This window comes from Microcaecilia unicolor, chromosome 2 (assembly GCF_901765095.1).
Source record: "Microcaecilia unicolor chromosome 2, aMicUni1.1, whole genome shotgun sequence".
In the NCBI taxonomy this organism is placed as follows: domain Eukaryota; kingdom Metazoa; phylum Chordata; class Amphibia; order Gymnophiona; family Siphonopidae; genus Microcaecilia; species Microcaecilia unicolor.
This window is the reverse complement of record NC_044032.1, coordinates 519,881,383-519,893,972: the sequence shown is the minus strand read 5'-3', so window position 1 is coordinate 519,893,972 and position 12,590 is coordinate 519,881,383. Positions and strand designations below refer to the sequence as shown.

Here is a 12,590-nt window from a genome sequence, read left to right as displayed (position 1 = left end):
GGGATGGATCTGCTCCCATATGAGGAAAGGCTAAAGAGGTTAGGGCTCTTCAGTTTGGAAAAGAAAGAGCTGAGGGGGGATATGATTGAGGTCTACAAAATCCTGAGCATTGTGGAGTGGGTGGAGGTGAATCGATTTTCCACTCATTCAAAAAGTACAAAGATCAGGGAACACTCAATGAAATTGCATGGAAATACTTTTAAAACAAATAGGAGTGAATATTTTTTAACTGAAAGAATAATTAAGCTCTGGAACTCATTGCTAAAGGATGTGGTAAATGTGGTTAGGGTATCTGGGTTTAAAAAAAGGTTTGGACAAGTTCCTGTTGGAAAAGTCCATAATCTGTTATTGAGTTGGACATGGCAGAAGCCACTGCTTTCACTGGTATTGGTAGCATTGAATGGTGCTACTAATTGGGTTTATTGCCAGGTACTTGTGACCTGGATTGACAAGTGCTGGAAGTAGGATACTGGGCTAGATGGCAGTGGCATAGCCACAGGTGGACCTGGGTGGGCAGGGGCCCACCCACTTAGGGCTCAGGCCCACCTAACAGTAGCACACATTTAGCGGTAGCTGGTGGGGAACCCAAGCTCTGCCAGCTGAAGACTTCCTCCTGATGGCAATGAAAATGCTACTGTCCATGATACCAGCACCTGTGCATGCTCAGTTTTCAGCACATGCCTGCTGCAGACTGCCAAAGTGGAAAGAAGCGTTTTTCTGCCAGCTGAGATCATCTTTTTTTTTTGGGGGGGGGGGGGGGGGGGGGGGGGGGGGGGGAGAACACTTGGTGCCCACCCATTTCTTGCCTAGGCCCACCCAAAATCTGTTGTGTGGCTACGCCCCTGCTAGATGGACCATTGGTCTGACCCAGTATAACTATTCTTATGTTCTTAAGTTTTGAGAATAGGGGGTAGAAGCAACTGATGGGTGGTAGATATAGAATTGTTTGATTTAACAGCTTTTTTGGAAACATTACATGATGTTTTTTTTTTTACAACAGCCACCCTATTAGTCATCTTCTCCTCAGAGCAAGATAAGCTTAATGCGCTTAAATCTTACTTTAGGTATAAAAATTTAATGTATTGTGGTCAGAAATTGCAAATGTTCCCAGATTTGGCAAAGGCCACACAGCTACATAGAAAATAATGTATTAAATTGAAAAGCCATTCTCTTGCAGTGGAAGTCTTTTTTGTTGGTTTTTAGGTTTCTTTATGGATATGTAGTTAAATATCAGGATATGATTTATGTTTTTTGATCCCCCTCAACTTGCATAATTTCTTAAAAATAAAGAAGGGTCTTGAAATAGTTTCTTTCTTTCTTTCTTTCTTTCTTTCTTTCTTTCTTTCTTTCTTTCTTTCTTTCTTTCTTTCCTTCTTTCTTGTTTTAAGGTGAGGGTTACCTTATTGCTTTAATTCGGTGGTTATTTTTTTTTCTCCTTCCATCTCTTTTAATGTAGACTTTATCCCCCACATATTCAGCCGGCAAAGGTCAGCGGTAAGGGCTCATCTGCTAATTACGCATTAATCAGTTAGTGCATGGTGATGTAGCTGCGCTAACCAATTAGCACAGAACAAGTTCACTCTCCACCCCCCAGACCTGCCCCAGAGCTAAAAAATAAAATCTATTTTTTAGCATGTGGGTAGTGTATACTGATGTCAAAATAAACATGGATGCCTTAACATGTCCAATGGTAAGACATTTTAAGCTGCGGTAAACACACATTAGTGCTTTCTGCAGATAATAATAATAATAATAATAATAATAATAATCTTCACTACATCCTAAAACAGTAATAGCAAAAAACAATATCTCCCATTAGTCACTTCCTCCACTTGTCTAGTCTCAGAAAATTTTACTTATTCAGGGGACATTTTTGTGCTGTAGTGTTTTCAAAAAAGAAATAGTAGAAATCAGACACTGTTGACGCAAATTGTTGTCCGTCTTCTCTCTTTTCTGTGAACTGAGGTCCTGATATTTAAAGCGATTTAGCCCACCACTGACTGGTTAAATCGCTTGGTCAGGGATAGCTGCTAATATTCAGTGGCACTTATCCGGCTAAGTGCTTCTGAATATTGCAGTTAGAGCTGAACTCAAAGCTGGCTATTTTAGGGTGCGTTCCAGGGGCGGAGTCAGCACTTGGCCATTTAAGTGCTGATATTCAGCCCTTAAGCGGCCAGGTTTTCCGCATAAATAGGACTGCATAAAAGTCTGTCCTACATTTATGTGGTAATCCTTGTCCACTTAAGTAATGAATATTGTCTTAAGCAGCTATGGGCCCTGTTTACTAAAGTGCATTAGTGTTTTTAGTGTGCCTACATTTAGCGCATACGCTAACCATATAGGCATCTATAGGAATATTGTAGGCACGTATATGGTTCACTCACCTACATGGTTAACACGTGTTAAAAACGTTAACGCGCCTATAACGCTGCTTAGTAAACAGGGCCCTATATGTAAGCTGGCTTAAAAATAACTAGATATTCAAAGCTGAAGCCTGCACGGGTCCCAGCCAATGGCTGAATATTGGACCCTTACCCCCTGATATTCAAAATTATTTAATAGGGTTTAAGCGTCTAACCACAGACATTCAGCGGGAGATAACTGGTTATCTCCTGCTGAATATCCCGGTTAGCTGCTAGCTGCTAACCGGCTATATCATGCGACATAGCTGGTTAGGCACGGATGTTCAGTGCCTAACTGGCTATGTTGAGCAGTGAAAATAAGCCGCTTAAATAGCAGGCCTATCTTTGACTGCTAAAAAGTTAACCAGTTAGCTCTGAATATTGGCATAGCCGGTTAACTTTTTAGAGACCAAAATTTATTTATTCATTTAAGTGTTTATATACTGCATAGATCTAAGTAGTTTATAGTTTTTCATTTTTACAGGTACTACTGGGTCTGTCCTTAATAGGCTCACAATCTAAGTAATACATTGTACTACTGTTGTAACTGGGGCAACAGAGAGTTAGGTGACTTGCCCAGGGTCACAAGGAGCTGCAGAGGGAACTGAACCCAGTCCCCCAGGTCTGCAAGCTGCTACACTAACCATTAGACCACTCCTCCACACCAGGTAGGCCTGCCATTGAATATCCAAGTTTAACGCTGGTGGCGGATAGCAAAAGCGCTGCCCACCGCTGGCTGAGTATTGGGCCCTTAAGAATCCTTTTACTAAGGTGCGCTGAAAAATGGCCTGCGCTAGTGTGTGCGTGCGTTTTGAGCATGCACAGATCATTTTTCAACGTGCCTGTAAAAAATGCCGCTTTTAAAGTTTGCCGAAAATGGATGTGAGGTAAAATAAAAATTGGCGCATGTCCATTTTGGGTCTGAGACCTTACCACCACCCATTGACTTAACGGTAAGGTCTCATGCAGTAACTGGTCGGTAATGGTCTACGGTCGCCAAATACCAATTACAATCGGTTTTTGCCGCGTGTCAGAAAATAAAAATTATTTTTTGGACGCGCATAAAAAATGAAAATACTGCCCGGGCCATGCGGTAGCCAGGTGGTATCTCCAAATTGGCACGTATTGGCTGTGTGTAGGCGCCTATGCAGCTTAGTAAAAGGGCCCCTTAGTGCATAAACTATAAACCATTCAAGTAGAACCTATATTTTCTGAAAGTGCATAAAATATTTTTTTTGTCTGAAAATTGTATTACCCATAACTCCAGAAGCAAAGTTTACAATTGTAGTGCTTTATAGAAACTCAAAATTACACAATTTCAGGTCTTCTTGTTTAGGCAAAGATTTTGCACGTACCAACAAATATTAACATGTGGTAAATGCAAACCATATGCAGTAAGTGTATGGGGTGTACATGGACATCTATTTATTTTATTTACATTTGCACCCTGTGCTTTCCCACTCATGGCAGGCTCAATGTGGCTTACATATACTTATTTGTACCTGGGGCAATGGAGGGTTAAATGACTTGCCCAGAGTCACAAGGAGCTGTGCCTGAAGTGGGAATCAAACTCAGTTCCTCAGGACCAGAGTCCACCACCCTAACCACTGGGCCACTCCTCCCTTACAGCACAGGATAGACAGTTAACACACATCACCATGTTACATGGTTGGGCCAATAGCCAGACTGACAGTAAACAGATTCTGTGCTATATAACGTGTTGCCTATGCATTAACATGCAACAGTGGAGATGAATACAGCAGTGCCACCCATTCCTGGACTCCCCCCTGATCACTCTCATCCGATAAGCTCTCTCTCACACATTCCCCCCTACCCTCCTGATCACAGAGTCCAATCTCCTCACTCACCCAATGACAAGCTCTGATCCACCTTTTATAAAAGACTGACCTGAAGCAGTGGTACTGTGAGATTTCTGCTTAGTGACACCATTTTGAACCTGGAGCTGGATGGAGCCAGAGTGCTGTCGCTCCTTGCCACTAGGCATTGCCTCTAAGTAAGTCCCAGAGATGCATGGGAGGTCTTAGGGAGGGGGGGGGGGGGTGATGGGATATGGAGAAAATATTGTGTTGGGGCAGGTGGAGGAGTGGTACTTAGTGAGAGGGGCTTGTCAGGAGGGTTTAAACCTGGCTGCTTTCTTAGTATAGGAGACAGCTTAGTAAAAGGGCTCCAAAGTTATCTTCTTGGGTCAGCATAAGAATTATAGATGTTTATAAATTATAAATTTAGGTTTTTATTTTCCAGGTAATTAGAGTCTGGTTTTAAACAGGATTATAATACTGAAACTGTTGTCACTGCTCTGTTGAATAAGCTCCATTGCATAACTGGTAGTTGTAAAATTGTTTTATTGGTCTCACTCTATCTATCTGTAGCCTTCAACTTAGTCAATCACTTTCTCCTCTTGGTCTGTCTTTCTGAGATTGGGCTGGGAGGGTGGCACTCCTCTGGTTTACTTCTTTCCTATATGATTGCTCTTCTTCTGTGATAACTCCCTTTTCTTCCTCTCCCCCCCCCCCCCCCATAGACTTTCTTGTGGTGTCCCACAGGGTTCCATTCTTTCTCCCCTACTATTCAATATGTTCATTAGTTTGTTGGCAACTCTGGTTCAGAAGTTTGGTATTAGCTCACATTTTTACGGCCATAATATTCTTCTTCCCCCCATCCTTTGACAGCCTCAATCTTCAACAATTGCAGGTGTGCTTGAAGATAATGGCTGTCTGGCTCTATAACAACAAACTAATGCTGATTCGGAAGAAAACTAACATGTTAGATAACAGGTTGTGTTGCCTGTCCTTCTCGGGTTCCTATTATTTTTGATGTTCCTATCTATACTCTTGAGTCATTCCATTACTTTGTGCCGCCCTCAATTTGGAGCTTTCTTTTTACAAACATATATCCAATATCCTAAAATCAGACTTTGTGGCCTTGCACTGACTTCAGTCTTTCTGGAGCTTTTCTAGCCTCTGTTTTGCTGACCCTTATTCATGCATCTTAAATCTCCCGCTTAGATTATTGCAATGTTGTCTATGCTAGGATTGCCCAACACCAATTCAGGAGGCTGCAGATACCCCAAAATACTGCTGCTTGGTTTCTCTGCGGCACACACAGACATGAGCATCTTACCCCACCTTTTAAAAAAAAATACACTGGCTCCCCATTCAATACCAGATTCAGTATAGATTCTACCCCCCATCTGATATTCAGCCAGCAGCAAACAGTGCGGTTAGCTGCTGCTTACGGTGCTGACCACAGAGAGTCAATGCCAGGCCATATCCAGCAACTGGCATTGAATAGTTGGTCTCAGTTTTGTCCACAGCAACTTAACCTGCTAAGTGAATATCCAGCACCAGCTGATTAAGTTCATAGCGGTTAAAGATAGCCTTAACCGCTCAACTTAGCCGATTTAGTGCTGAATATTCGCACTTAGCCAATTAGCAGTTAGCCGCTAAGGGCCTTATTCTATAAAGTTTACGCTCCTAAGCTTTATGCTCCTAATTTATGAACATAATTTATGCTCATATATTTCTGCTTTTAAATTACGAGCATTAATCTATTTTGGAGTATAGAGTATGCTCATAATTTATGAGCATAAATTTATGAGCATAAAGTAATGCTCACAAATTTAGGACCGTAAATTTAGGAGCATAACCTTTATAGAATAAGGGCCTAAGCGCTAATATTCAGCAGAGATAACTGGCTATGTCATGCTGATATATAGCGCTTAGCCATTCCTGGGCTGATTAATAGCACTGAATATCGAGCTTTTAACTCATAAAACCCAGGGCCTTTTTCAGGGGGTACTTGGGGGTACTAGTACCGGCACCTTTCCCGTTGTCTGCTAAAATTGACCCATGGTCCCCAAGTTTTAATGAAAGAGCTCAGGCTCTACACACCAATTCTGCCTTGTCATAAGTTCTTTGACTGATTGCAGAGGCCTGGCTATTGTGGGGTAGGTCCCTCAGTGATCACCCCACACTTGAGGGTGGCCTAGCATTTGAGTACCAGCACCTTTTTGCTAGAAAAATGCACTGATAAAACCATTCATACTGGTAACCTGAATTACCTGTTTAAACATACTATTTTCTACACTCCTAATCAGGCCTTTAGGGGCTCCTTTACTAAGCGTTGGTAAGCCCAATGCATGCTTACTGCTTGCAACAACGGAAGTACCACCTGGCTACCGCAGCAGCCTGGCAGCACTTCCCACCCCTACAGCACCATCATTTCCAGCGCTACAAAAATGTATTTGTTTTTGTAGCGCCAGACTGTACCTGGCAGTAATCGGCAGTGCTGCCCAGTTAGCGCGGGAGCCCTTACCTCCACCTCCAAAATGTCCACACAGCAAGTGCTTTACTTGGTGCCCGGCCATTTCCTGCAGGAAAGCGGTAAAAGGGGGCCTCGGCAAGCATGGAAAACATGCGCCGATTCCAGCGCTGGCCCCCCTTTGCCACAGCTTGACCCTAGGTTTCTCAACTTTCACCTCTTGGTGCTCCCAGCCCCTGCCCTTGCACATTATCCCCTGGATTCTATATATGGTGACTACAGTTGCATGCACAAATCAGTGCAACTTATTTGATTAATGAGCTAATCAGTGCCAATAATTGGCTGCTAACAACCAATTATTGGCATTAATTGGGATTTACACACACATTGTACTGTATAACAATGTGCGTGTAACTCCTATAGCACGTAATTTCAGGGGGCGTTTCGGGGGGCGTTCCTATAAGGTACACACATTTTTACAGAATAGGTGCAATGTGTGCGTAGTTTAGTCACTGGCATTTACACCTGGTTTCAGCAGGCTTAAATGCAGGTGCCTTAAGTTAGGCATGGATTAGGCGCTTAAAGCGCTATTCTATAAAGTGGCGGATACCTTTATAGAATAGCATTCGACGCATAATTTTTTCTGCATCAGTTTTTCAGCACAATTTAATCAGTGTATTCCTATGAGTTCACATGGCACTTTGCATCTTTCTTTTTTTGCCCCTAAACTATGGAGTGCTCTCCCACCCACTATCCAAAAGGAGCTGTCTTTCAGAAAATTCAGGGGTCATTTTACTAAGCCATGTAGGCACCTATGTGCGCCCAACTTGAGCTAATTCAGAACTACCGCCTGGCTAATGTGTGGCCCAGGCGGTAATTTCATTATTTATGTGCACCCACTACACGCACCAGAAAATTGCCAGCGGGTGGCACTATGCAGAGGTAATTGATATTGTACATGCACTGATGATTACTGCTGGTTAACGCGTGAGACCTTTGGTGGTAAAGTCACAGGCCCAAGATGGACGCGCGCCAATTTTCATTTTGCCACATATCCATTTTTTGGCCAAAAAAGGCCCTTTTTTGCAGGTGCACTGAAAAGGAACCTGTGCATATCCAATACACGCGTTTAAAAAGCAGCGCAGGCCACTTTTCGGCACACCTTAGTAAAAAAAGACCCCTCAACGTTTTCTCTTCAAGCAGTGTTTTTGAGGTAGAATTTGGTTGCCTCCTACTTGGCTCTAGTGGAGAACATGAAGTCTACACATGGTGAGTAGTGCTTTGTTTTTATTTATCCCTCTGATTTGTGTATTCTTTTTTCTTTTTGAATGCCTGTTTCCCTCTTTTCTATTGTCTAAATGTCATTCTTTTTTTATCTGCATGCCAGGAAAGGCAGTATAGAAAGTCTTCATAATAAACATGAAAATAAGTAAACATATTTATTTATTGGGCTTTATTAGATACCTTTATGAAGAGCTTCACTCAGGCAGTGTTTCGAAAATAAGCCATGATACTGGTCAGGCAGTGTTGTGGCTCTGCATGGGTGGCTTTCCTTCAGCTCATTAAAATCCAAAGTAGCCCCAGCTTAAAATTTAATGAAGACCACCGCCTTAGCTAATTTGGGTTTCAGGATACCCGTAATCTTTATTTATTTTATTTGTTACATTTGTATCCCACATTTTCCCACCTATTTGCAGGCTCAATGTGGCTTACATAGCACCGTAACGGTATTTGCCGGTTCCGGTATGAACAAATACAAGGTGATATTGTGGTAGAATAAGGTTCATGCATGGTAGATGCATTAGGGGAACTTAGAGAGGAAGAGGAAAGTTTGGAAACGTCCATTACTGTTCTTGGTTTTGTTATGTCGCGGGTAACTCGGATTTTATGTTGGGTCGGTAGGGTAGGCCTTTCTGAAGGCAGGTTTTGTTTTAGTACTTCTGAAATTTAGGTGGTTGAACATGGTTTTTACTTCTTTTGGCAGTGCGTTCCATAGTTGTGCGCTTAAGTAGGAAAAGCTGGATGCGTAAGTTGATTTGTATTTGAGTCCTTTGCTGCTTGGGTAGTGGAAATTTAGGTATGATCGTGCTGATCTTGTAGTGTTTCTGTTTGGCAGGTCTATGAGGTCTGTCATGTATCCCGGGGCTTCGCCGTAAATTATTATGCACAAGATAGACGTGTGTACAATGGAAGCTTTGTATGCAAATCTGTTTTATGCATATTTATTGTGGATATTCTGGAAACAAGACTGGCTAGGGGATAGTCCCAGGACTAGCTTGAAAAGCATTGCTCTAGGGACTCAACTCTCACTGTGACCAGCTACTACTTTGGCGAAAGAATCAAAGAGTACCAAAAATGAATGTCAGCAATATTCTCTCTAGCACAGGTTTCGCAGCTCTGTCTTGTGGATCACTGTCAGTTGAATTTACAGCATATACAGATAATCTGTATTCCCCCCAATATCAGGTATACTCATATTTGTGCTATATTTATTCAGTTAGATATTCTGAAAATCGAACTTGCTTTGGGAGTCACCAGGAAAGGCTAGGGATATTCATTCCACAGAGATTTTTTTCCCAATTTTGTTAAAAGACGTTTCTAGAATTTTCCTTGAAGCTGCCGTGTATTATTAGTGATGACAATAATGTGATGATCCTTAACCATGTAAATACTTCAATACAGGGGCGTATCTGCGTGAGGGCCTCAGGGGCCTGGGCCCCCGCAGATTTCGCCCTGGACCCCCCTACCGCTGCCAACCCTCCCCCTCCGTTGCTCGCTTACCTTCGCTGGCGGGGGACCCCAACCCCCGCCAGCCGAGGTCCGCGTCCTCCTGCCGCTGCCGGCTGCCTTTGGTGCTTTCATTTGTCCATTGAAGCTGGCGCCGATGAAAGTTTCTTTTGAGTCTGACGTCGCTGCACGTTGTACTGCAGGACGTCAGACTCCGCTGAGTCTGACGCCTGCACTTACAACGTGCAGCGACGTCAGAGTCAAAAGAAACTTTAGTTGGCGCCAGCTTCAATGGACAAATGAAAGCACCAAAGGCAGCCGGCAGCGGCAGCGGCAGGAGGACGCGGACCTCGGCTGGCGGGGGTTGGGGTCCCCCGCCAGCGAAGGTAAGCGAGCAACGGAGGGGGAGGGTTGGCAATGGTAGCGGCTGGGGGGAGGGGGATCGGCAATGGCGGCGGCGGGCGGGCGGCGGGCGGGGGGGGGGGGCTATAATGTGCCCCCTCACTCTGGCCCTGGCCCCCCCTACCGCCGCAGTTCAGATACGCCCCTGCTTCAATACCGTTGGAACGTTTCTTTTATTGACCTTGAGCAAATCAAGGCAACCTGTACTGCTGCAGACTATTTTACTAGAGGAAGCTAACATTGTGGTTGTCATGCTAGTCTGCTTGGATACCAAGAGATAAGGATCAACAAAGAGGCTGAGGTGATATTGGCCTAACAATACATCTGGGACTTGCTTTGATAAACTTCATTAGGTATATAAAAACCTGATGCATCAACCTGATGAACATGCTGTTGCTCTCAAGAGTTAGTGACAAGTGCATTGTGAGACCCATAAAGGGGTAGCGCCTACGACATACTTGTTGATTTTCAGTTATTCGATGTAAAAAAGAAACTTCTTGGTTTCTAGTGCGTTAGGCTGTAGAGAACTGCTAGCCCTATTCTCATAAAGTGATTTAGGCCATTTTAACTAGCTATCTAAAAAAATATATATGAAAATAAGCCATTTTAATCCTTTGAGGTGTGTAACTTTTTCCTTTTCTTCCCGTTTTCTATTTTTGCAGCTTAAGAAGCTCTTGATGGCTCCAGCCAACATTCAGCTAAGTTATAATGAATGCAGTGGTCTCAGCACTGAAAACCATGCAAACCCTAATCACAGGATCAGAACAAGCACTGCGGTTGTTAAGGTACAAACTTAATCTTTGTAATGAGGCAAGAAACCTAACAAAGAGAGTTATGCTTTCAGCAGCCAACCATGAGGTAGATCTATGTGAATTAATCAGCCTGGTTTAATATAACTGCTTCAGGCCTGCAAACAGATTATAAAGCAGTTCCACAGAAGGCACCCGTGTTACTTTGCACTGTAAATGTGGTTCTTTTTTTGCCTTTTTCTCTGCCCCTGCAAAAACAAATGTGTACCGCATACATGCAACACATCTGATACATGCGTACGAAGTGTGTAGTCCTCCTGGTGCAACCACATGGCATGCTTCTGTAGAGTCTGGCACAATTACATGGTAGTCTTAGTGCCAGTGGCTCTCTGCCCACTTCATTTATACACAGAATAGTAGGGAGTGTACTAAAATCTGTTGATTAATGGGCTAATATAGTTTATAAGTAATTGAAGATTCAAGGCTGCCATTTTACCAGCTGTCGAACTGAAGAAAGATTACACTGAAGTCCCAGCAAAAAGGGCTGCACCAGTCATTAATTGGAGAGAATGCTGGCAATCACCGAATTTTGTTAGCAGGCTGCATTAAACAATGTTTGTCTTGCCATTCATTGTAACTGAAAAACTGAGCATTTAGGGGTACTTAAGAGACTTGTAGATTCTGGGCTCAAATAATCAGCAGCAAATTAAGGTTTAAACCAGCTTATTTTTCTGTAGCTCACAGTAAAAGAGCTGTAAGGTCTTGTTAGTTACATGTTGCTGAGTAGGAACATTGAAATGTTGAAGAAATGAAATAAAAAGCTGTATAATGTCATTTGGGAATTTAAATGTGATTTTCTTCCCTTGTTCTGCAAACAATTATTCACAGCTCATAGATCTAGTACACTTAGAATGAACACTTCACTGGAAATCTCATCTCTTCAAAAACCTATATCCATTCAGTGAAGGTTCAGTTGACTAATTTTATTTTATTTTTTTTTATTTTTTATTATGCCTGGTTTTTAAGACTGAGAATTCATGGAGCAATAAACCGAAGATCATTTGTCAACAACAAAAGCCACAACGGCGTCCCTGCTCAGAGCTTCTTAAGTACCTGACTGCGAATGATGACCCGCCGACCAAACCAACAGAGACTAAAAACAGCAGCAGACAAGACAAGTCCACTACCAAAAAAAAGCCCCATTTGCAGCCTCACCCACATCATTTGCAAGGTAGGTTGGAACTAAGAAATCTAATACTGATGACAGTATTAACAAGGTTCTTTCTGAGAAGCTGTAATAACTGAAAACAGTTTCCATTCCACTCCTGAAATGATCTCGCTCCTTGTCCTGTGTTGAGCTATGTCTTCAGGCCTTGGAACCTAAGGAAATTGTTAAAGCTTAGCAGTGGATCAGAGCTTTCTCTGTATATGTGCAGGTCATAAAGTAGTTGTGTTTAAAATAAATTTACTAGAGGCCTGAACTGTGTACGTGCTCTACAGCAGAGGTTTTCAACCCAGTTCTTGGGGCACACCCAGCTATTCGGGGTTTTAAGGATATCCCCATTGAATCCCCAGCCTTTCCTGAAAACCCCGACTGAGTGTGCCCGAGGACTGGGTTAAAACCCCCTACTCTACAGTGATAGTGAGTGAAACAGAGAATTCAGAAGTCATAGGGTCAGAATTTGTATGCATGTTTTGGAAGATGAGGAAAAGGACCAAATGAGTAAGAAGAGAATGACACATGATAGCTCAATATGACTGATACCCCAACAAGAAGCTAGCATTATAATCAACCTTGGGTACTGTTAGTTGGGTTGTAGTCAGTCACACACATGCACATAGCCATTTTACTTGAGTTGCAAATTAAGGGTCTCTTTTATCAAGCCAAGCTAGCAGCACTTTGAATGGGTTCCGTCGGTATTCCCATGTGGGAACTGCTAGTGCGGCTTGATAAAAGAAGCCCTAAAACTGCGAATGAAAAAAAAAAAGCTGAAATCTTCAGAGAAGTGCAAAATTTTAGACATGAAGC

General features: G+C 42.8%; 1 protein-coding gene across 2 annotated transcripts in view; it reads left to right on the top strand.

The window, feature by feature from the left end:
* Positions 1-12,590, top strand: part of PPARGC1A (PPARG coactivator 1 alpha) — a 232,150-nt gene that overhangs the window by 116,696 nt on the left and 102,864 nt on the right. For both annotated transcript variants that reach the window (XM_030191237.1, XM_030191238.1), the window contains exons 4-5: positions 10,475-10,597; positions 11,588-11,792. In XM_030191237.1, coding sequence (XP_030047097.1) covers positions 10,475-10,597; positions 11,588-11,792 — 328 coding nt within the window. The remainder of the gene's footprint in view (positions 1-10,474; positions 10,598-11,587; positions 11,793-12,590) is intronic.